Here is a 24,767-nt window from a genome sequence, read left to right on the forward strand (position 1 = left end):
GAGCTCCTACTGGTCAGGACTGGAGCAATTTGAGCAACAAAATAGAGATTGCACTGGATTTTAACCCAAATAGTGAAATAAATATCCGCAAGTGCATATTGATATTAATAAGTGATTAGATAGATAGATATGTGGGGGAGCAGGCACGGCTTTTCTTTATGGAAGAATTCCAATTAACAAATATAGAAGGATGGTGGAAACAGAAACTCAGCATTAAAACTTCAAAATAAGATTTCCCATTGTGGCGCAATGGAAACAAATCCGACTAGGAACCATGAGGTTACAGGTTTGATCTCTGGCCTCGCCTTGTGGGTTGAGGATCCCTCGTTGCCATGAGCTGTGGTGTAGGCTGGCAGCAACAGCTCCAATTAGACCCCTAGCCTGGGAGCCTCCATATGCCTCGAGTGCAGCCCTATGAAGACAAAAAGACAACAAAACAAAACCAAAACTTCAAAATAGTAATTACTGAAGGCACGATTCACTGATAGTTGCTAAAATTAGCGGGTAGAAGTTTGAGCAGAGACTTGTAATTTATGTAATCTGAAAGTGTCCCCTGCAAGAGAAAAACAGAAACTTTCCACAGAGAAACTCAGTAGACTACCTTAACTAAGTGACTGAGTTAAACATTGCAAGTAATAAGAAATACTGATTTTATGCACCTCATGATATGATGCTTTGAGAAAGGTACTTCATTACTTTGGTATTCTTGGTATTCTCAATAAAAGTTTATGACTTCGATACAAGCACGACAAATACAATGTGGGAATCTGGATTAGCTCCTGCAACAGAAAAAGGACATTGGTTAAGAACTGGTAAACCTAATAAAGTCTGTACTTTAGTTAATAGTGTAGTACCAATGTCAATTTCTTGTCTTTTATAATTGTCCAATGGTTGTTTAAGATGTAAACAGTGTGCGAAGCTGGATGAAAGTTATATAGAACTCTCATTATTATCTTTTTCTTTAATATTTTTAATAAAAATAAAGCTTTAAATGATTTCCATTTTAAAATACCTGGAGTTCCTGTCGTGGCTCAGTGGTTAATGAACCTGATTAGTATCCATGAGGACGGGATTTGATCCATGGCCTCGCTCAGTAGGTTGAGGATCCAGTGTTGCTATGATCTGTGCTGTAGGTTGCAGGTGGAGCTCAGATCACATGTTGCTGTGTGCTGGTATAGGCAAGCAGCTACAGTTCCGATACGACTCCTAGCCCCAGAATGTTAATATGCAGTGGGTGTGGCCCTAAAAAAAAACCCAAAAAATAAATAAAATATCTTAATTATGTACAACATGATTCCAGAAAAAAAGATTTACACAGCAAAACTTCATGTCTTTGTAAAACTGGTAAGTTGAATGTAAATTGTTGTGACTAAATTATCTATTAACCTATTCATATGGTTATGAGGAAAGTACATCTATTCCTAAGGAATATAAACCTAATTTCTATAACAATGCAAAGGTGTAACCTAATCTAATATTTTAGTTAGTTCTTCATTAAGACAGAATGACGTAATAAATGTGAAAATCTCTTGAAATACGAAGCTTTTAAATAGGCCATATATTAAAATTTTAATTATGGTGATGAATATTTTGTGTCAAATTTAGCCTCATGGGTTGAATATTTCTCAAAGAAAGACTTTCATCTTAAACATTTAATAGTCTGTTTTGTTTTTAGCCTTATTAGTTTGCATTAAAAAGCAGCTGAGATTCCCAAACCTACCCTGGAAACTTCAGACTAACTTTCCTCATGTTAGGTTTTATTGAAGTAATTTATCATCTTGGGCATATTATCTATACTAGTGGCCTGAGCATTTAAAGTGTCCATTGAGAACCCAAAAAAGAAGATACCTAACATAAGTCTGTCTAGATATTACCATGCACATTTCCAGTGGAGTATTTTAGCTGGATTTATGAGATATAAAACTGGACAGAATAGAAGAGCATTTAGCTTCATTTTTCTACATAGTGTCAACTAATTGATAATACGCCATAATAATTTTTCAGGGTCACCTTTGCTGGAGCATTTTAAAAGCCCACATAGCGTCTTCAGTTCTCATTTATTATTTTTATTGCTTAGTTTGGCAGAGGAGTTGGATAAGGGTATATTTTCTGTTTAGAGGAGAAGCAAATAAATTGCAGAGTGTTTTGTTTTGTTTTTGTTTTTTAAGTACAAAGGTTTGCTTTGTGGAAAAGAGGGGCAGATGGTCACAATCACAGTAGGAAACACACATGAGGATAATTAGATGAGGCTTGTGCTTCTAGGGAATGGAGTTCAAATAGAAGATTAAATCCATCACATTGACTCTGTAAGGGAATTAGTGCTGTTCAAGGATTGAGGTGAAGAGCTAAGAGAACTAACCCCAGGAGTTCCCGCTGCGGCTCAGTGCATTAAGAACCCAACATAATGTCCCACATAGTATCTGTGAGGATGTGAGTTCGATCTCTGGCCTTGGTCAGTTGGTTAAGGATCTGGCTGCTGCAAGCTGAGGCATAGGTCTCAGATGCAGCTTGGATCTGGCATTTCTGTGGCTCTGGCATAGGCCAGGAGCTGCATCTCTGATTTGACCCTGAACCTGGGAACTTCCATATGCCACATGTTTGGCCCTAAAAAGAAAAAAAAAAAAAAGAAAACCTCACCCAAATCCTAGACATTCACAGAGCTCTTTTAAATGCCTGCCTTTGTTTGGATCTAGTATTAGCAAAAGGGTATTGGTGTTCTAAGCTGGGCACTCTGTACCAGTGGTGGGTTTTTTACATACATTTTCTCATTAACACTCAAAGAATGTTAGAGAAAACAGAGAAATTAGATTACTTGCCAAGGTCACACCCCTCAAAGCTCACTCCAGTTCTCTGAAGTTTGATGCAATGCTGTCTACACTATTTATTCTTACTCCTGGTAAGAAAAAAAAAAAAAATCAGAAAAATCTCTTCATGATCTCCCACCAGATTGCACATGGCTAAACCTTTGTTGTCCAGTGGTTATTGTTTCTTCTTCTCAGATCTTGGAAGGACATGCAAGGGTCCTGTGGAATTTGCTGCATGCTTATAATGATCTTCTCCTTCTCTCCTGGTTATTCTTTTTTTTTTCCTCCTTGGTTATTGTTTATCTAAATTCAGAATTGAGTGCCAAATCCAGCTTCTAGTCCCATCTTAAACATTAAAATTGAGATAGGAAATGGAGACTGAACACCAGGTGACCAAACTTCACACTTATGCTGTAGGCTGAACACAAGATGAAAGGTGGGATGTTGTGGAGGTGAATGGATATTTGGGAGTCAGACTGCTTGGGTTCAAATCTTGTTATAACACTTGGAGATGTGTGACTTTTGGCTCAGTTCTCTAACCTCTTTTTATACTTCAGTTCCCTGATCTGTAAAATAGGTTAATGATAGTTCTTACCTCATAGGGATGTTTGAATTTTCAATGAGTTATTAGTTTCAAAATACTTAGTAGTTAGTAAAAACCTGGTAAGTTGTTAAGTATTCAGTAAATGTTAGCTTCACTCTCATTAATCAAAGTAGCTTAGTTTTACAATTCTATCTTTGCAATAGTTACTAATATCCCCATATTACTGTGTGCTTCCTTCTGAGAACAAATTTATCCCATCTTGGCTGCCAGACTTGTTTTCACACACAGAGACAGATCTTCCCAGAAACCTCAGACCGGCAACATCCCTTTGTACCCCTCAAACCCACCCTGAGGCAGAAACATCACTAAGGAATGACAGAGTTTAAGGTCAATGCATAGCACAGAAAATATATTCTGTTTAAATTTAGAGAAAGGAGTGCTGTGTGGTGGTCAGGGAAGATTTCACAGAGGTTGGGAATGTGGTGCAGGTGTTGGATAAACCTTTGCATTTTAATAAATGAGCCTTGGGGAGTCCATGTTAACTAATGGACAGGTCAAGCTGCATGAGACACCCCATCAGAGGGGATAAGTGGAAACTGTAATCCAGTCTTCATATGGGTCAGCAAGCCATGTGCCCTGGCACAGAGGATGGTCCCTAAAGAATGAGCTGTCTTCTTCTCACTATGCCCTTTGGACTTGTCAAACCTTTCCCCTGGGCTCTAACCATTGAGGGAGTCTCTTTTTTCAGTTCCCCACAATGGCACCCTATAAGTAGGAAACCGTAAACACTATTTACACAGGCACAATTCTGATATAAAAAAGATATCTTATTAATAGTAATTCCTATACAACTGGCACATACTGATAGTGTCCCATGCAATCTAGAACATTTGTCACTTTACCTACAAGCTGCCAGGTAGAATGGAACTATTGCTTGTCTCTTACCTGGAGAAACTAGAATCAATGTGCTAGTCATTATGCTAGGTTTATTCCTGTTCAGGTGGGGTAGCTGAAGATACTAATTAGGAAAAGACTCTGGCTGAATTATTTAATGGCTGAAATAAATAATAACCCTTAAATAAATAATGCTTGTTAAAAATAATTTTAACCAGACTTGAAATTATTACCTTTTGTATATTTTACAATGTCAATATAGTCTCAGTTACTCATAAATCTTAATATACTCTTCCATATCTTAATATACTCTTTGCTTAATCTAGTTTCACGTATCATAAATTATGTTTATTTTTGGTTCAAAATAGTTCTTTCACTTTCTGCCTAAAGCTGTTTTTCTCAAATATTTATTTCATGCTGAATTAGAAAGCATTGAGAAATGGTAAGCAACTAGAAAATTTTTTTTAAAGAGCATCAGAAAATGGATAAAATTCTTTAAGATGCTCACAATAGATCCAACCCTTAGGCCTACCCATTTCTTTACCACATTTTAGGTTAAGGTGCTAATGGAGACTAAGAGTCTCAGATACTCCTTTGATCCATCAATCATCAATGCATGTGCTTTAAGACCCACTTTATGTTTGTCGATGGTGGGCTAAACCTGGTGAGGAACAGAGAAGCAAAAAATACTTTGTCCTATAAGAGTTTGAAGTATAACTTGGGAAGAAAAATAAATCAATTAGAAAACATGAATTGTATGAATGGGAAATGCAAGGTCACATAGCCCAAAGATAAATCTGAGAGCTGGAAGAGATATGAAGTGGAAAGGAGAAGACATATGTTTAGCACTTAAAAGAAGTAAAGTTTGAGTCTGGTCTAGACTGGAGATGTATTAGTGGCCAGCCCATTCTAGGCAGGACAGAGAATGAACCCAAGAACACAAGTAGTTAAAGATTCCAAAATAGCACAGAAAGTGGTCTTGCTCTCTGTGATGGGGTATTTATGATAACTTTATAATAAGCCTAGTAATTAAAGCTGAGGGAGTAATCAAAGAAGGAGAGAATCAAAACTACTTTCTTTAACAATTTGTGGATTTCTAAGGGATATCTATACTGTGATAAGAGGGAGTTTTCTTTGGGATTTTCAACATAGTCCTACAGTTAGGGGCATCCTGTAGATTTCTAGTTTGAGTTCTCTTGAGCTTTCAAGAGATTTTGAGTGAAGTTTCTGAGTCTATGATGATAAGGTGAAATTAGCAGTGTCCACCTGAATAAGACTGGCAACTGGTGCTAGTGATACATTCCTGGTACATTTTAATAAGTTCTGGGTACATACATAGTGGTGAGCACAACTGGGTTTATTTTTACAAAGAATTACATTCCTGATTGGAATTGAATTCTTACTCTATAACCAAATTACACATCTCCCCAAATGATCTTACCCTCTGAAATTCCTAACATGTTATTAATAATATAATTCACCTTATTACATCCATATATCAAAATCTTTCTAGTTATCCCATCGAAGCACTGGGTCTAATAGTAGACACTAGTTTCCACTAATTCTTTCTTCAAAGACTCCCCAGTTTCCATCATTTTCTATCTGCACTTGGAATGTTTTAGTGATATAAGACCTTTATCACAATTGGCCGCTTTTCCTATTATCGGCTATAGACTATTTGTATTCTTCATTATGTTAACCCATTTGGTATACAGCCTGGATGCTTATCTTCTTAAAATTCCTTTTATTATACCTTTTCCTGCTCCTCAATTCTTCAGTGGCTCCTCAAAGTGGACTATAGAAGAAATAAAATTTGATAAAGAGAGTTGAATAGTAGAATCCAATCATTTCTCTCAAGTCTGTTATCTTTCATTTTGGAATCTTTTTTTATATTTAATTTTTTTTTGTTTCTCCACATAGAGAAAATTTTTGAAAGTCTAATTTTCATGATTTACATTTTTTCGAAGTAACATTCATAATGTTACCAATTTCTTGCCCTTGCAATAGGAAATCAAGGATTACAGGTGTTTATTTACTGTATTGCATTTATCATTTCAATTTTGCACTTTGAACTTCACTGTTATTTGTCTGTATAATATATCTAGAAGCAATTTATTAAAAAGAAATCTAAATGTACTGATTAAATACAATCATAGTATTTCAATGTATACCCAAACCAAAACACATCAAAATAAGAAGGTCTGGTGCATTTGCCCATAATGTGTAATGATGTTTTTTTCTTTACTTTTTATTTCCTTTAAAAAGGAAATAACATGAACAATAGTAGTATTATGAGATAACTTACTTCAACTCGTCGAGAGCCATGGTACCTTCCCTACTGTCTTCTAATTGTGCAGCACTCAAGAGACAAATCTGCCGAGATTGTCAAACGTATCCTTAAAAGGTTGGGAATTAGACCAAATTCTAGCTTTAAAGGCTTTTTTAAAAATTCTACAGCTCTGTGATTCTGTGTAATCTATAAAAATAATAGTAGACATAATAGAGGTAACGCTATGTACCAGAAACTGTTCTCAGATGCTTTAACACAAAGTGCATCTCATTCTTAAATGTAGTCTCATAACTTATCCTCATTTTATGAATGTGAATACACTTGGAAAGTTTAGTAACCTATCCTTGATTTGAGTGTATTACCGAGATTTGAACTTGGAATTTTCTAACTCCCATAAAAATAGTCTTGAGGGAGTTCCTATCAGGGCTTAGTGGTAACAAATCTGACTAGTATCCATGAGGACGTGGGTTCAATCCCTGGACTCACTCAGTGGGTTAAGGATCCAGCATTGCATGAGCTCTGATGTAGGTCGCAGACAGCTCCAATCTGATATTACTGTGGCTGTGGCATAGGCCTGCAACTCCAATTTGACCCCTAGCCTAGGAACTTCCATTTGACTCTGGTGCAACCGTAAAAAGACAATAAATAAATAAATAAATAAATAAATAAAGGACTTGATTATCTTTTTCCATAAATCTTTAAGTCTTATAGTTTAAATATCTAGAAAGTTAAGAGTTCACAAATTTCAAACAGAAAACTTTTTCTCTTGGGGCTATTAAATGGAGACTTTTCATTTTTAGTGAGAAATACATAAGCTACATGTGCTACACTATAATTTTCACCTAAACTGTTGTGACAATGTAAAGTGTTTAAAAAGCTCTCTGTTCTTTTTTTTTTTTTTTAATTTTTTTAATTTTTTTTTTTTTTGTCTTTTGTCTTTTTGTTGTTGTTGTTGTTGCTATTTCTTGGGCCGCTCCGGCGGCATATGGAGGTTCCCAGGCTAGGGGTCGAATCGGAGCTGTAGCCACCGGCCTACGCCAGAGCCACAGCAACGCGGGATCCGAGCCGCGTCTGCAACCTACACCACAGCTCACGGCAACGCCGGATCGTTAACCCACTGAGCAAGGGCAGGGATCGAACCCGCAACCTCATGGTTCCTAGTCGGATTCGTTAACCACTGCGCCACGACGGGAACTCCAAAATCTTTTTTTTTTTTTTTTTTTTTGTCTTTTTTTGCTATTTCTTGGGCCGCTCCCACGGCATATGGAGGTTCCCAGGCTAGGGGGCCAATCGGAGCTGTAGCCCCAGGCCTACGCCAGAGCCACAGCAACGCGGGATCCGAGCCACGTCTGCAATCTACACCACAGCTCACGGCGACGCCGGATCGTTAACCCACTGAGCAAGGGCAGGGACCGAACCCACAACCTCATGGTTCCTAGTCGGATTCGTTAACCACTGCGCCACGACGGGAACTCCTCTCTGTTCTTGATAGTAAGATATATTGTGACCCTTATCTTAGTCATGAGATAAAATTTCAGTCATCAAAAAAAAATGTGCAACCTAAAATCTTTTTTTTTAAATGACTAATCAAATAAAGTATCCCTAGTTATACATGACATTAGCGGCAGGCCTGGACCATTTATCCATGCTTTTTTTCAGGTCAGAATGTTTTTTTGGTGTACGACATTGCCAACTAAAGAAAAAACGTGTCGTATAGATCTCTTTTGACATGAACTTCATTAAATACCAAGTTATTATAGCATATACCTTCTTTTTCTTCTTGTTTGCCTACCTCTTGATTGAAATACTAACATATAATATTCTCATTTATGTCTAAGAACTTATATGCAATGTTTCTCATCAGAATGCCCAAGCACGTCCTAAAAATAAAATTAGTAGTCCTTTGACTTTTTTGATTCCCAGTTTTCCTATCCAAACTAGAGTTGTATATTCTAGAAAATAAATTCTCTAGAGAGTCATTATGTCAGTTTTCATGAAGGGAACTGACCTCAGATATAAAACCTCCTGGAGAATTTCTTCTGTTTTCCTAACATATTGATTAGATAAATAGTCACCTCTGTGGCTACCTGCTTGCCACCTGCAAACAGCATTGGGAGGGAATGGAGGGTAGAATCAGTAAGTCTGGGTTGTGGAGAAGAGCCTGGGAGGAGGAAACAGGCCTGACAGAGTCCTATTCCATATGATAAGGTGAAGGTTGAAGGAGAGTGGAAGAAATAAGTGCCTAAGGGGCTCATTCGTTTATTTAGGAATTCAATCAGAAACATTCCTTTAAGACTTGCTGTGTACCTGCTCCTCTGCAGGGAATATGGGGGTGATCAGAAACAGAGACAATTCCTCTTCTCATGAACTTATAGTCTATGGAAGAAAGCACATTATCTTAATAACCCCTCTGGCTAAAGTGTAGGAAATCAACTAGAGGGGCCATAATGAATGTCTGGAACTAAAGCAGGAGGTAATACAGCAGTCCGCATGTTGCTTGAACTATGCATGGGAAGTGGAGATGAAAAGACCCCAGTGTTGAGAATGAAGGCTTGGTTCTTCCAAAGGGTGCAGGCCCAGGAATATTAGGAAAGAGGAGGCATCAAGGGCCATGTCCAAGCTTTTAAACTCCCTGCTACCAAGCATTTTCCCAAGTAAAAGGCAGGCTGAAAGGTATATTGAAGTCTGGCTCTTCAGGTAGAATTGGTGAAGCTGTGTCTAATTTCTCAGTAAAGAGAAGGGACCTTGAGATGATTAAAATCATATACAGCTCAAGTCATTCTGTTTTAGTACCAAGTGGTATAGTCATCCACTTGCCAAGCCTTCCTCTGTCCCCGGGCATGTTCAGTGGAGGATCTCAACCCTGTTGCAGGGCCTTTTGACAGAGCTATTCCTTGTCTAAGCTGGGTTTGGAGTTGGCATCATTCTTTAATGATAAGCTCTGTCAGAAAAAGTGAACAGAGTAAGATACCATCCAGTTTTGAGTAAATAATAAATACTTCAAGTTAACAGTGAAAGTTGCTATTTTTATTGTTGTTGGCATGACTATTTAGCGAGTCCCAAAAAAACTAATTACAGTCTCACAAATTCTTTTTTGTGTTTATTTTAAAAGATTCCTCAGGCAGTTCCTAAGAATAGAAAGTTGTAGGAATAATATAGGCTTTGTCCTCTGGGACTTGGAATTTGTTTTTAGAGTTATGAAAGTTGCCACAGTAAATTTTTTGTGATGTCACAATAGTTACTAGATTGAAGAAAACTTTAGAATATTTCAATGAGAGGATCTTATCTTAACCATTAACATAAGGAGAGATTTATGTTGTGCAAGTTCTTTTTGTCATGGAAACTTTAAAAAATATTAGAACTCTAATACCAACACTATTATTTTATATTAAAGTATAGTTGATTTACAGTGTTGTGTCAATTTCTCCTACAAAGCGTAGTGTCCTAGTCATACATATATACACTCTTTTTCTTCTACTATCACCCATCATGTTATACCCCACGAGATTGGATATAGTTCTTTGTACAGTACAGCAGAACTTCATTGCTTGTCCATTCTAAATGTAATAGTTTATATCTACCAACTCCCAATTCTCTATCCATCCCACTCTCTCCCATTCCCTTTTAGCAACCACCAGTCTGTTCTCTATGTCTTTGAGTCTGTTTCTGTTTTGTAGATAGGTTAATTGATACATATACACAAGGAAATATAACTCAGCTATAAAAAAGAACAAAATAATGGCATTTGTAGCAACATGGATGCAACTAGAGATTCTCATACTAAGTACAACTAGGGATTCTCATACTAAGTGAAGTAAGTCAGAAAGAGAAAGACAAATACCATACAATATCACTTATATGTGGAATATAAATTATGGCATAAATGAACCAACTAAATTTTTAAGAGACTTGCATGGATCTTTATTAATGAAGCCACAGGGGGCCACAAACTAAAGAAAATGGTAGTATCGAATAATTTTTTATTTAAAAATTTTTATTTAATATAAAAAGTTAAATAGTTCCTTTTGTAAAAGTTGTATTCTAGACATAATGGAACAATGCATATATATGCACATATATATATATATATATATATATGTATACATATATAAAATGCTGAAAGCAATTTCATCATTATCTTTTAACTTAATGCAAAATATAAATTGGTAGAGTTCATTTTGTAACTGTGCTAAACTACCAGAATTGTGGTTCAGAATATTATGATTTGCAGCAAATCCAGAAAAGGACAAAATGCATTATTTAACCAAAATTAAAAATTAAAATAAATATCATTTTGATATTAACATAATACTTTATTAAAATGCAAATCCAGAAGAACTCATTTCTAGACTTTTTGGTAATGAGTGCCAAAATACTGTCACATCTGCTTAACTTCAAAGGTCTGTGAATAAGACAACAATATATGATTTTAAATAGTTTAAAATTTTCTCTGTATTAGTTTTCTAGGGCTGCTAATAATGAAATACCCCAGACTTGGGGGCTTATACTGGGTGGTAGAAATTTATTTTCTCAAGTTCTAGAGGAGAGAGGTCTGAGGTCAGTGCGTCAGGAGGGTTGATTTTTTTTTTTTTTTTTTCCTGAAGCCTATCTCCTTGGCTTGCAGATAGTGCCTTCTCTCTGAATTCCCACATGGTCTTTGCTCTCTGTGCATGTGCCCCTGGTATCTTTGTGTGTGTCCAAATTGCCTCTAAATTGGACACCAGCTACATTGGATTAGGGCACATTATAAGGGAGTCATTTTAACTTAATCATAATTTTAAAAACTCTCTCTCTCTGAATACAGTCACATTCTGAGGTACTAGGGGTTAGGGCTTAAACATATGAATTTGGGGAGGCCACAAGTCAACCCAAAACAGTCTGAAAGTATTTGACGGGTTTTTGCTTGGAGAATGCCAACAAAATTTATTTTCACTGAAGTCACCACAAATCACCAGTTGGATTTCAAAGACTTCAGGAAAAAAATTGAAATGAAGTGTTAATTAGGCCGGAGTTGTATGGCCCAATTAATTTAGCCCTATCCTTGAAAATGATACAGTCTAACTATAGATGTGCTGGATTATAAAATGACAGAGAAGAACATGTGAGTGGATCTTCCAAAATGTCCTTATTAATGGAGCATCAGCTTAAACTTGGTAGGACATTTTTATACCTTTGCTCTTCTGTCCACTCTGTTCTTTAGGGAGCCACTAGAAATCAAAGATGGCTCAAGTTTAAAGGAAATACTATGGGCAGTGGAGAATTTCATAGTCTTATTCTAAGTGAGGCAATGAAACTACTGTACCTACTGCAGTCTGTAGGATGTCTGGCTCTTAACCGGTGATCTCCATCTAGGTTGGAAGTTACACTTGGGCCTCCACCTATAGGTTTTCAAGTCTGTTCTTATCAGCCATCATTGGATGGGGACCCTCATGAGGATGTTTCAACGTTTCCAAAGTACAGTTTCCTAGATCATAGGTTTTTGAGAAACCCAACAAAAGATTTCACTTAGATAAATCTTGGACAAAGGGCTTTGCAAAGAGTAGCCATTGATGTGAAGAAGTCCTTTAAATTCTCTCTTGAAATTGTCCTTTAGTGCTAAGCACTTAAAACAAAGAGGAGAAAAACCTCTTTCTTTTAAACTTCATAATGCACTCCCTCCCTCTCATCATCTTTCCCACTTTTTATAAAGTTGAAATCTCCTAAAATCTGAACTCTGCCTGCCTTTTTCCTCTTAAAGGGGCTGTCAGAGCAGTGCAAGTCTTCAGTGGGTGGTAGAAAGAAACCGTAGGAAGGTCTACATGGTGAGAGATGTGTGTGTCTGTACAGCTGAAAGAAGAAAGAAGACAAGCTTACAACGTTAAACACATCAGAAAAATGTAATAGCTTAATTATAAAGCTCTCCATAAATGATGACTGTCAGTCTTCATAAGTTTCCCAAAGTACTATGAGATAGTCATTAAAAAAAAAAAAAGAAAGAAAAAAAGCAGACCAAGTCAAAGATGGCACTGCCATTTAAACATATTTGTGGAGTTCCCGTCGTGGCTCAGTGGTTAATGAATCCGACTAGGAACCATGAGGTTGCGGGTTCCATCCCTGACCTTGCTCAGCGGGTTAAGAATCGGGCGTTGTTGTGAGCTGTAGTGTAGATTGAAGATGCTGCTCAGATCCCGTGTTGCTGTGGTTCTGGTGTAGGCCAGCAGCTACAGCTCTGATTAGACCCCTAGCCTTGGAACCTCCATATGCTGTTGGAGCGGCCCTAGAAAAGGCAAAAAGACAAAGAAATAAAAATAAAATTAAAGATATTTGCAGTGTGAGAAATATTGGTGATACTTTGTTTTCAGTGGCTCTGTAATTAAATCTCTCATAAAAACCCACAGACAGCATGTTTTAATAAGATGGCCTAACATGTGTCTTCTTAATTCTACCTTAAACTTGGGGCGCTCAGTCATTAGCATTGGAAATTATTTTAGGGGACATACAGTCCACTGACCTCATTTTATAGAGAATAGAACTGATTTGCTTTAGGTCACACAGGATCCACTTCTGTTTGCAGTTTCTGTGGCCCTTCTCTGCCACAAGCATTATGGGGGAGAGGGGAAGAGTTGATTTTCTGTTTGAGGTACATCTCTTAGAAGCATTAATATACACATTTAAATTTCTTTTTGAGACCTCAGTGATATCTAAAGTTTTCTTATTCCAGGAGCAGCTTTGTTACCAGGCTGCTGCTCCAGATGGTGGTCCCCTAAATTCTGTTCCCTCTGGGCAGGTGCCTTTGGCTTTTCTTTTTGTAAGGTCTCCTCAAGTTAATGACCTCCTTTCAGTCATTCCCACAGGCTTACAGGTAACCATGCATAAAGCTCTGAGAAACGAAGCTGACATTGCCTGGGAGAAATTGCAGTGACTTTGACAAAGCAACTATGGAATTCAGGACATCACATAATAAGTCTAGTTCCCTGGCCTTTATTTATCCTAGGAAAGAAAAACGCATTTATTTTCTACTCTTTTTATACCTACCTCAACTAGTTCCCTATGCTCAGAGGTTGAGGAACAACTTCTGTGATCTCTGTATTTCTAGATTTGCCATTTTAGGCAAATTTTACCAGATAACATATGATGACACAACCACTCTATAATGGCTAATATCTACTGAAGGCTTACTCTGTGCTAAGTACTGTGCTAAGAGACTTACATATAGTATGTCACTTATTCTTATAAACTTATAAACACTTATGAGAAAACTGATGTTCAGAGGTTTTATGCTCTTGGCCCAATATTTCCCAGGTAGTTCATAGTAAAGCTAGGATTTGAACTCAGGAATTGGAGCTGGATATCTTAACCATCAGGGGTTCTCTTTTCACAGTGAATCTGACCACATGGGGAATATCTTCTAAGAATTAATGGCTGACAGCCAAAATAGAATTTTATTGGGGGAGAGTTATTTTAAGGTTTTTAGTTCAAGTTCACAGTGTTTGATTTGTCTGCAAAAGAAAAATGGTTATTTTATTTAAGAGCTTTTACATTTTATAAGATTGATAAGGCTGACAATGACTCAACACCTATATTTCAGCCTATCCTTTGCACTTCCAGGGAATTTAATCTTACATAATTTGTTTGTAGTTGACAAAGTCCATTTTTCTAATTGAAAAATAATCTTCCTACATTCTAATTACAAGTGAAGGAGAGAGATTAAAGTCTACTGAAAATGAGGTTGGAAGGCAAGAGTAATCAGACTTATTTTCCTTCACTGGAATATAAGGAATTTTCTCAGTACCACTTACAGACCATATATGAGACATTTACTTATTTCCTCTTCCATAGGCCAGTCTAAATATTAAGAAAACTATACTAAAATCAAGATTGGTATGAGGAGGTAGAAAATCCAACTGTACCACATACTTCTTTGATTTTCAGAAATCAAGAACTAGGAAAAGAAGTTTTAGAGTATACATGTAAGTTCTTATTAGGGTGAATAAGATTAAATGTTGACATTATGATTTAGAAAGGGCTTGAGTTCTCATAGCTGGGAAAATGGCAAAATGCCATTAGTAAGGTAATGCAAGGCTGTTCTTACATTTCATTTTTCTTTTTCTCACCATTGAGTGCTGTCTATCAGAGGCCTTGTCTGTTTTTGTAGCTGTTAAACCATTCTTCTCTCTTAAATGCTACACAGCTAGCACAAAAGAACTCTTCAGTATGCCTGATAAGAGAGTATGACCTTTAATTTATCAGAGTACATTCTGTATTTTGTTATCTGCTTGTCCCTGTTGCTTTTCATTTCTTGCTGCTGGTTTTTGATATGATACTCCAGTTTCTTTGCATTAGGAACCCAATAACCTAGAAAGGCTTAGAGGCAGACATGTAAATCATTGTTCATTACACATAGGCAACAAGACTCAAAGTTCACAAGATTACCTCTATTTCTAATTAATCTCATGGAACAACACCCAGGATAAAATGTTTGAATATAAGTAGCTAATAGAAACACATGCTTCTACAAATTTTTGTATAAAGGCACACTACGTATCTTAATGTAGTTCCACATAACCGAAGGACATGAAGGGGAAAATTTCTTAGGCCAGTTAGAATTGTGCTAAGCTTCTCATTTCTTCCCCAAAGCACTGTTGAACTCTGCAATAGACAACCTGCAGTTTTCCATGCCTAGCATTACAGCAGTCTCATGTGAAAAAACTGTTTCACTAGATGCAAGGCCTGCTGTTTCACAGAAGGAGCTGGGGTGTCTTCTGAAGCATTAGTTTTGAACAGGGCATTGTCTTACCTGAGCAGTCTGTCTTCAGCTGTATAAGTTAAGTGGGCTGCTGACAAGGCACACGGGTATGCTACCCTTGCTTGCTATAACACTGCATTAAGATACTATATTTAATTTGTAGAAAATACTTCTTTTTTGTTCAAGAAATAGTGGGGGCAAAATTGGAATATCTATAAATATGGTATCGATAATATTCAATTAACATTTGAAAAAGATCACTTATAATCCCTCTATCCTCACACAAATATTTTCATTTTTGCATATTGCCCTCGGATTCTTGCCAGCTTGCATAGTATTTTATTTAATAGTTTTAATATTGTTTGTATTACAGGTTTCACTTTGCATAACATAAGTATTTTAACCATTTGTATTCATAATTGCAATTAGTTGGAGTCAAGATATCTTCTATTAGAGAATATATTTATTAAAAAATAGATTGGTCTGTAGAGCTTTATGAATTTAAAGAGGATACTCAGTTATCAACGTTTTAAGGATCAATACCTACATTAGAACACATTTTCGGGCCCATAGCTGCAGCATGTGGAGGTCCCTAGGCCGGGCATTGAACCTGCACCACAGCTGTGACACAGGCCGCTGTAGTGCAGTGCTGATCTAGTGACAGTGCTAGATCCTTAACTCACTGCGCCACGGGAGAACTCTACAACGTATTTTAATCTGATGATTATTTTAATGAAATTTAGATTGCCTGTGTTCTAAGTAAAATCCTTTGGGTTTGTATTCTATCTCACTTTTTTGTTCTAATTCATTGCCTTCTCTGAACTTCTATGGCAACTACAATTCAAATGGTGGCTAATTGTAGACATCTGCCAAGTTATCTGTTATCTTAAACTTCCATATAACTTTTCCCATTTTGTCTCTTGGCTCCCTAGCCAGGTATAAGCCCTTTAATGGTAGGTTCCATTAATGTACTGATGTGTGCCTGACACAATACTTTGAATATAGTCAGTGCTTATGTTTTAGCTTCACTGAGCTAGAATGCTTTCCAAATGTCTAGCTAAGCTGTACTAAAGAAACAAAGGATTTGACTGTTGGCAGTAGAAAAGGAAGAAGTCTTTGTGGAACATGACCTATGGTTAGGAAGGGTAGACATGGAGGCAACATGAAGTCTGTTGAATTCACTTTAACATGTTGCTGAGTTCTGTCCCTCTCTTATAAGCCAGTGAAATGTAGTAGTAGTCTTTTGACTCATGGCAAGGACCCTCACTCCTTTTTCAACTTGTTTCTGAAAAGGATCAACATCAAAAAAATCTGTGAACTTGGTGGATCATTATAGGACTGCGATAAAGACAAGGAATGTCTGGAGCATTTTATATGACTATTCATGGCCAGGGCATCAGTATAAAAGGAAGCAAATGAAATGCTGCTTCTTGCTAGAATCTTAACTGTAGTAGATCTTTGATCACTTTACTTACTTCTGCTTCCCCATTTTAAAACTGTAAAACAGAGGTGGTAAAAATCCTCCTGATGAATTCTCAAGTATTTGGCCAAGGTTGTTGATTTCCTGTGCCCAAGAGGGCAATCTCACCCCAAATGTTATAAGGCAGAACCTTTATAGACAAGACCATGACATTTTCCACTTTATAAGAGTACCATAAGGGTTGAAAGGAAAATGTTGGGCCTTTATGACTCAGGCTGTTTGAGATTTTGCTTTAATCACTATTCTGTGGAATAGCTTTGGATTCAAGTATATCTAGGCCCAAGTGGTTCCTCCATTTATCATATATAACATAGTATAGTTATAATATCTCTTTGAACCTCAATTTTTCTATCTGCAAAATAAAAGACACTATGGTCAGACATCATTATGGGACTTAAATGAGATAACTTATTATGCAGGTAGCACAATGCATAAAATGTAAAAGCCACTCAGTAAATTATTTTCCTATTTTTTTGTGGTTTTGTATTTTCATTTATATATAGTAGTGAATAGATGGACCAGACATAGTCCTTGCTTCAAGGAACCCACAATCAAGAATCAATTACTTGGAGTTCCCATTGTGGCTTAGCAGTAACGAACCCAACTAGTATCCATGAGGACACAAGTTCAATCCTTGGCCTCGCTCAGTGGGTTAAGGAACCAGCGTTGCTGTGAGCTGTGGTTTAGGTTGTAGTCTTAGCTGTGATCTGGTATTGCTGTCGCTGTGGCATAGGCTGGCACCTACAGCTCCGATGTGATCCCTAGGCTGGGAGCTTCCATATGCCACAGGTACAGCCCTAAAAAGACAAAAAAAAAAAAAAAAAAAAAAAAGAATCAATTGCTTGAGTCTATTTCATCACAATTATAGATACTGCTACTAAGTGTTACAAGGATGCATGATGAAAGGCTCTAGACTAAATTGGTAGAGAGGTCCAGAGAATGCTTTCTTGAGAAACATATAAGCTAATAATATCAAAAGTAGAAGTACGTTGGCCAGACTCAGATGTTTGTGTGTGTGCCCATGCATGCGCCTGCCCATGCATGGGCATACACATGCACATTGGGCATGAGTGGGAGTGTTGAGGTGTATTCAGAGATGCAGGGAATTTGCAAAGCAAGGAGGCTGACATCTTCAAAGAGGATTAGCTTGTCTGTAGAATTTGAGAGAAGTCCAAGGTGATTAGAATTTAAAGTGATAGAAATAAATGGTTCAAGATGAAATTGGAGAAGTAGGTGGGAGCCAGATAGATTGCTTTTTATGTGTCTTACTGATATAGCAAATCATGTAATTCACAGGACAAATATTTTGGTTAGAATAGCTATATTTTTCTACAGGTTTGTTCCTTGAAGAGTGTCAGTAGTGTTCAAAGTTGACTTATATGGAACATTTCCAGCTAAGTTGGGTATTGCTGTATTGTATGGTTTGTATAAAACTATACATATGTCATTTAGTTGGAAATTTAGTGATAATGCTGTTTTTAAAACTATGAGTACCCTGGTGGCTCAGCAGGTTAAGGATCCAGCATTGTCACTGCTGTGGCTCTGTGGTGCATGTTCCATCCCAGGCCCAGGAACTTCTGGTGCCAATAATTTAAAAATGTAAAAATAAAGTAAAACTAGTAATTTTACAAAACTGTGGTAAACTTTTACTTTGCCTTATTGGCTGAGGCACATCCAAATGCCATGTTCTCATTTAAAACAAGAGAGTCTAAAAACAGACTCCTAATCATCTCTGGAAATATGTGTAACTTTTTAGAACTCTTCGGTGTTTCCTTTCCCAGTGTTAAAAAAGCAGGAATCAAAAAGTCTTCAGTAGAGGGGAGTATCTTTGTTTTCAGTTTCATATTATTCTGGACAAATGTTAGATTCATAGCATTGCTTCTTCTTATTGTTTTCTAAGTATATTACTACATCATATCAAAAACTGCCACTTTTATTTTGAGGAAAAGTTACACATCAAGAGAGATCTATGAAATTGAGAGGAGAAAACCCTGTTGTTGGCAAAGTTCCTATAGCTGGTCTCTACTGACCAATAGTCATAAAAATACGATTACAATTTTATTTCCCTTTGTTTTCTGAGTCCCACCATGAAATTTAACTCCAAGTCAAGGATTTGAGTTTTATTACTCCTTGCTGCTTACCTTGATTCTTTGAAATTACTCTTGTTTCCTTGAAGTCAAGAGATTTATATATAAAAAAATTAATATATCATAGTGTGACCACTATGGTTAGGTAGGAAAATAAAAGTATCTGGAATTCAATCAAAATTGAGGATGCTACCCTCTTAATTCTGAATGATCAGATTTTCCCTTTTGTTCTTTAACCCTGGAACCTTGTTTGAAATATGCATTTGGTACCTTATACCTAAATAGCCACACCAATTAGAGCGTTAACCTTTCAATTAGTAGTAGTGTTACTACATGGGCCCTGTTTCTTGCCAAAAATACTAAATTCTGAAGTTCTCTTGAGGCTCAGTGGGTTAAAGATCTGGCGTTGTCATTGCAGTGGCTTGGGTTGCTGCTATGGCACATGTTTATGCTCTGGCCCAGGAACTTCTGTGTGCTATGGGTTGGCCAAAAAAAGAAAAAAAGTACTAAATACTGAAACTAAAATAATGCTATATTAACTTTTGAAAATTTACTAATTAAAAAATGACTGAGTCCTTCAACAATTCAAAGAAAAATAAACCAAATTTTACATGCTGTTTTATTGCTTGAAAATTACTTTAACAGAGACTTGTGTGTTGCTGGTGACATTCTCAGTGGAGGTAGCAGTAATTTTAACCCACATAAAATTAACTGAAGGAAAAATAAAATACAATTCAAAGAAAAACCTCATTCCACTTTTATTAGGGTAAAGGAAACAAGTGACTAAATTATTATCTTTTATTCATTGAGAAACTCTGGTTTTAAAAACCTAATTTGTGTGCTCAAAAGATTGCTGTAGTTAATTTACATGCTTAAGAAATGAAAACTCTACTTGGACCCTATTTATAATTCCAAAATGAATAGGTTTTTACGAGTGGATCATTACTGCTTTCTCCTTACCTCTTATTTAGGATACTTAAAGATGAAAATAGCTTCTCACCTTTCATTTGATTTGAATTTTCAGGTACACTTTCATTGTTTTTAATGTCTTCTATCAGTAAAAGCCTGCGACCTTTAACGATCCTAGAAAGTCCAAGTAATGTTTTTACATCCCACTGTGCTTGGTATCAGATCCCAACACTTTCCAAAGAAAAGCAAAGGTCATCAGAAATTATATTTATCTTTGACCTTTTCCAATCATATGTGTTGTTTTATGTCCTTTATCTTGCATATAAAGTTTATGCATATATTTAAGTATGGACAGGATTAAATAAAATGAATATAGTCATACAAAGTTATTGTAAGTAACATGAATTTGTAAAGGAATGAAATACATTTAGGGCAATTTCTCAAAATAATGTATCTCATTTTTGACTTTCCATATGCAGTTTATTAATGAAAATTATGAGGTAGAGGTGAACTGTGGCCTTATTCCTTGTGAACCTAAACAATCTGAACTGATTTGTATCCAATAGTAAGAGGGGTTTGGAAATCATCTATTAGAAAGATATTGTCAGTCTGTTCTATTTAGAAGTGTCTTTATCGACAATGTTGACAATGTATATAATACAATTCTGTCCCAAGAAAAGTCATTATATTTTTATTCTAGTAGAAGAACAAAAAATTTGGAGACCATAGTCAACATACATTTAAGTAAGTGCCGTCTGGTTTCCCATCCATTACACCAACTAAGAATAAAGTCTTGCCTTGAATTTCAGAATTGAATATTTTAATTAAAAAAAACTAGGAGACATTTGAAATTCATGGATTATAGGATTGTATGATTCCATTCATGTGGCTATGTTTCTTTAAAAGTATCAAATTAAAACAGTAAAAATAAAAAAATAAAAATAATAAAAAAGTATCATGTCCTTTTACACCTATCTCTGTTGCTTTCTCTATTTTTTTCTTGTGGTTATCATTAGATCATGTCTTTGTTATTCATTGGGAATGCAGTGTTTGTTGTTTTTTAAGCTGGATCTCATCGAGAATCTCCAAAAGTTATGTTGACTTAAGTCATGCCATATCAATCATATTAATCATTCTGTGAGTGCTAGTTAAAGGTATGAGGGCAAAATGTATGTATATATGTATGTATGTAGGTAGGTATGTCTGTATGCATGTATGTGGGTGTGTATATATTCTTGTGTTTATAAATTCTTACGCTTTTTATAATCATTCAAAAGCCTTCAGTTTTCTCCACCTGTATTATTTAAGGCTTTCCTCTTTACTCTCCCTACTAATAATAACTATTATTATCTACTTTGTGGCATGGGGCAGTTATTATTAAACAAATAATGAACTGATTGTGTGGATGTTCAAATCAGTGATAATCATTAAAGACATAAAATTATAATTGAAATGTGTGATGTTTCCTTTAGAGAGTACAAAGGGACACTTAGCTACATGTGATCTATCCTCTGGGCACAAATATTTGCTTTCTTATGAATGTTGTTGGCCTGTAGAGATGAGATAATGATGCCATAGAAGCTCTCAGAATTTAAAATAAGATTTCCTTTATTACTTTGTTCTGCAGATATTTCATAGGAAGTCCTATGATAGATATTGTGCAAATGCTGAGAATACAACAATAAATACTGCACATAATACCTGACATCATGGAACTTCAGAATTCAGAGAGAGAATATTTACTGAATATGCAATTACAAAGTCAGTGGTTGTTTACAAAGGGCATGTATCAGAAAAGCATATTTCAGGTGTCCTAATCTAACTTGACATCAGGGAAGACCTCCTGAGGAAGTAATATTCCTGCCAAGAAGACTCCATTAATGAGTCATGTTCGGCTAAGGAAACATGAGGATGGGATGGGAGTGAGGAAAAGTCTTTTAATTAAAGGAGAATACAGGTGCAAAAGTCCAGGGGTAAGGGAGGACTTTAGAAGAAATGAAATAAGTCCTATGAGGATGGAAAGAGGAGAGCAAGGCAGTGACAGGCATGAGGTAGGGCAGGGGAGGTAGGGAGGAGGATCATGGACATTCTCATAAGCCTCATCAGGCTGTTTGAGATTTTACTCTGAAGGCAATGGGAGGGTTATAATAGACAAGTGGCATAATTGGATATTGGCTGACATGATGAGAATGGATTAATTGATTACACAAAATGCAGAGAAGTTCATTAAAATACTGTGGTAGTAATTGGTCAAGAGGAGGTTTGCAGCCTAGATTTGGGTGGTATCTAGGGGAATAATAAATCATTTCTGATGATGGGAACACTCTAGCATGAAAAACAGCACGTAAAGCCACATAATTATAATGTTGTCAGGAGAGTTATATCAGTGTGAATTGATATGAATGTTAGTCAACAAAGAAGTCCATAGAGCAAAGGGTTTGTGTTTTTGAAAATATTTTGTTTGCTGATCAAATTATGTACATAAAAATGTTCATTATATAAATCACACAAAAGAGAAAAACACATTCATCAATAACCATGCAGCCCTAAGATAACCAATTTTAAATTTTAGTAAATTTTTTGAAATATGTAGTATACACACATAAGTAAGCACACAAAAGAGAATATAAATTGTACACACATCTTAAAAATGAAGATAGATTTGGAATTAAGCTATTTTATCACTTTTTAAAAAATATCAATATACAAAAAATATGTCCCATCGGAAAAACTATTATAATGTTTTAATAATTTTATAATACAGATAAATACATATTAATGTTTTTATTAAATTTTATATTTGGTTCTGCTTCAATATTTATATTTTCAATTCCATACCAATGTATGATGTATTTTCAGTCATGTAAAACATCAAAGGACAGATTGGTAAGGTGTAAACCGTAGTTCGTTTCTCTTTCTCTAAAAGTGTGTAACCAGTATCATGGTGGGTTTATTGTGGTAAGTACAATGTATAATAAGACTAGAGTAAGAAAACTAAGAAAATGAGAAAATTAATAATTCTAAATCTCAGAAAATTATATATATTTTATCTTCCCTAGAAAAATGCTCCCAGCTTTTCTTGTGGGCAGTAGTACCATGAAACATTTCTTTCATCTCTGAGTCTTCATCTGAGCTGGTACCAAAATATCTTAGTTCAAAATTCCATGTTAGTTAATTTCCATAGAAAAGAAAAACTTCTTGCAGTATTCACAATTGAGTGCTGACATCGCAGCCTAGATTCTTCCTAAGTGTTTTATAGATCAAGAAAACACTCATCTATTTGCAAGCATTATTCAAGGTCAGTTTAAACTATGTTTTTATCAGAATTTTTTATTCAAAGAATCAAGGCTCTCACTTAATTTAGAGCTATGAATAGGGACCACTCTTTGTGGCCTCTATTTGTTCCTGAAGCTATCATGCCTTCTTTAGAACAGTTTCATAAAAGCAAATATTTGAGTATATGATTTTTTTTTCAAATGTTATACACCTCAACATGTTAAGCTTTAAATGCAACTGAAGGACACTCAAATAAAGTCACTTTTGTCAAAGCCTTTTCCTATAATAACATATTTGGATGATGCAAGATGTAATCCCTTGTGATGTCCAAGTGATTGATAAACCAATTTGCGTGGAATATACAAGAACTGTTCAGACTTTGTGGTTTCCTTAAATGAGATGAATAAGAATTTCTCTTTTCTGAATAGGACATAAAGTATACTAGGCCTATTTTAGATGCTTCAGTGTGCCAAAGACGGTATTAAGTTTGGTGTTCATAAATTACTAATCTGGAATAAGAGGTTGAATGTATTTTGAAAACTTAAACCTGTTTCACCTGAACATGTTTAACTAGTTAATAAGAAACATCAAAAAGACAAAACCCTGAGATCAATGGTCATTTTTTTGTAAAGCTATTATATACTGTTTAAATTGGTTGTTCGGGTCTGTCTATAACATAAGTTTTAATAACCTAGCTCAAATGCAGATTTCTAATTTTCAATTAACATAGGAATAATTTTGTTTGCTAAAATAAAATAAATGAATGAATGACAAGTCTGAGACATGAAATGTTCTAGGTAGAACTTTTTAAAATTCCAAATTTCAAAAAATCATGTGGCAACTGTATAGCTCAAGCTTTAAGTATTAACTTTTAACCTTTGACCTTACAGATTTTAACCAATGAAATGTCTCTTTAAACTTTAAAGGAAACAATGATAACGAGCGCCTGGCGATTGCTAGACAGCGAATTCCATATCGACTTGGTCGAGTAGTTGATGAATGGCTACTCGACAAAGGTAAAAAACATTGATTAAAACTTCAAATAAAAAAATAATTTGAACATAACCAAGTAGTACTTCATTGTAACACTAATAAACAAAAAAAATAAATTTTCCGTAAAACTAAATTAAAAACAAATTTAAAACAGTAAAATGTAGATAGTAATTTGCATTCCTTGTATAATAATTTCTATACATTTTTAGACGTACCAGCTGTTTAATAATCTTACCCTGTTAACTTAAGGTTAAAGGGACTGTTAAATATAATCCACTAACTCAATCTATGAAGGTACTCACAGCAAGCATTAACCCAAAATGATAAATTGTTCATAGATTATATTACATGTTCCAGCCTCTAAATTATTAACTAAAATATATGTAGTTCTGATATCTTTATTATGGTCCTGAAAAAAACAAACAAACTCTTGGTTTAAACTGTAGGCATCTTAAATAGTGGGCAATATGGATTGCCAGTCAAAATGAAGTCCCTTTAACGTTTGCAACCTGCTAAGAGCATTTGGGAACAAGCCCTAATTAAAACTGAACTTAAAGTTGTGTGCATGCTTTTTATGAACAGAGAGCAATCTGCTAAAACTGGATACTCAATTTGATGATATTGGTACTGTTTCTGAGGATTGCTGTTTGATGGAAATGTGCCATAATTTCTCCATCGGTTTGTGTATCATTCCTGAAGCCGCTTTTTTACATCTGAAGCTATATTTTTTCATTTTGTTTTGTTTTAATAGACTTGCTGAAAGCC

The 24,767-nt window shown here is 35.7% G+C and overlaps 1 protein-coding gene across 48 annotated transcripts in view; it reads left to right on the forward strand.

The window, feature by feature from the left end:
* The window catches only part of NRXN1 (neurexin 1), a 1,114,780-nt gene that overhangs the window by 956,008 nt on the left and 134,005 nt on the right, over positions 1–24,767 (forward strand). For 32 of the 48 annotated variants that reach the window (XM_021088237.1, XM_021088235.1, XM_021088238.1 and 29 more), the window contains one exon: positions 23,936–24,025. The exons of the other annotated variants lie outside the window; for them this stretch is intronic. In XM_021088237.1, the coding sequence (XP_020943896.1) occupies positions 23,936–24,025 (90 nt within the window). The remainder of the gene's footprint in view (positions 1–23,935; positions 24,026–24,767) is intronic. 48 annotated transcript variants of the gene reach the window in all.

Source organism: Sus scrofa, chromosome 3 (genome assembly GCF_000003025.6).
Source record: "Sus scrofa isolate TJ Tabasco breed Duroc chromosome 3, Sscrofa11.1, whole genome shotgun sequence".
NCBI lineage: Eukaryota > Metazoa > Chordata > Mammalia > Artiodactyla > Suidae > Sus > Sus scrofa.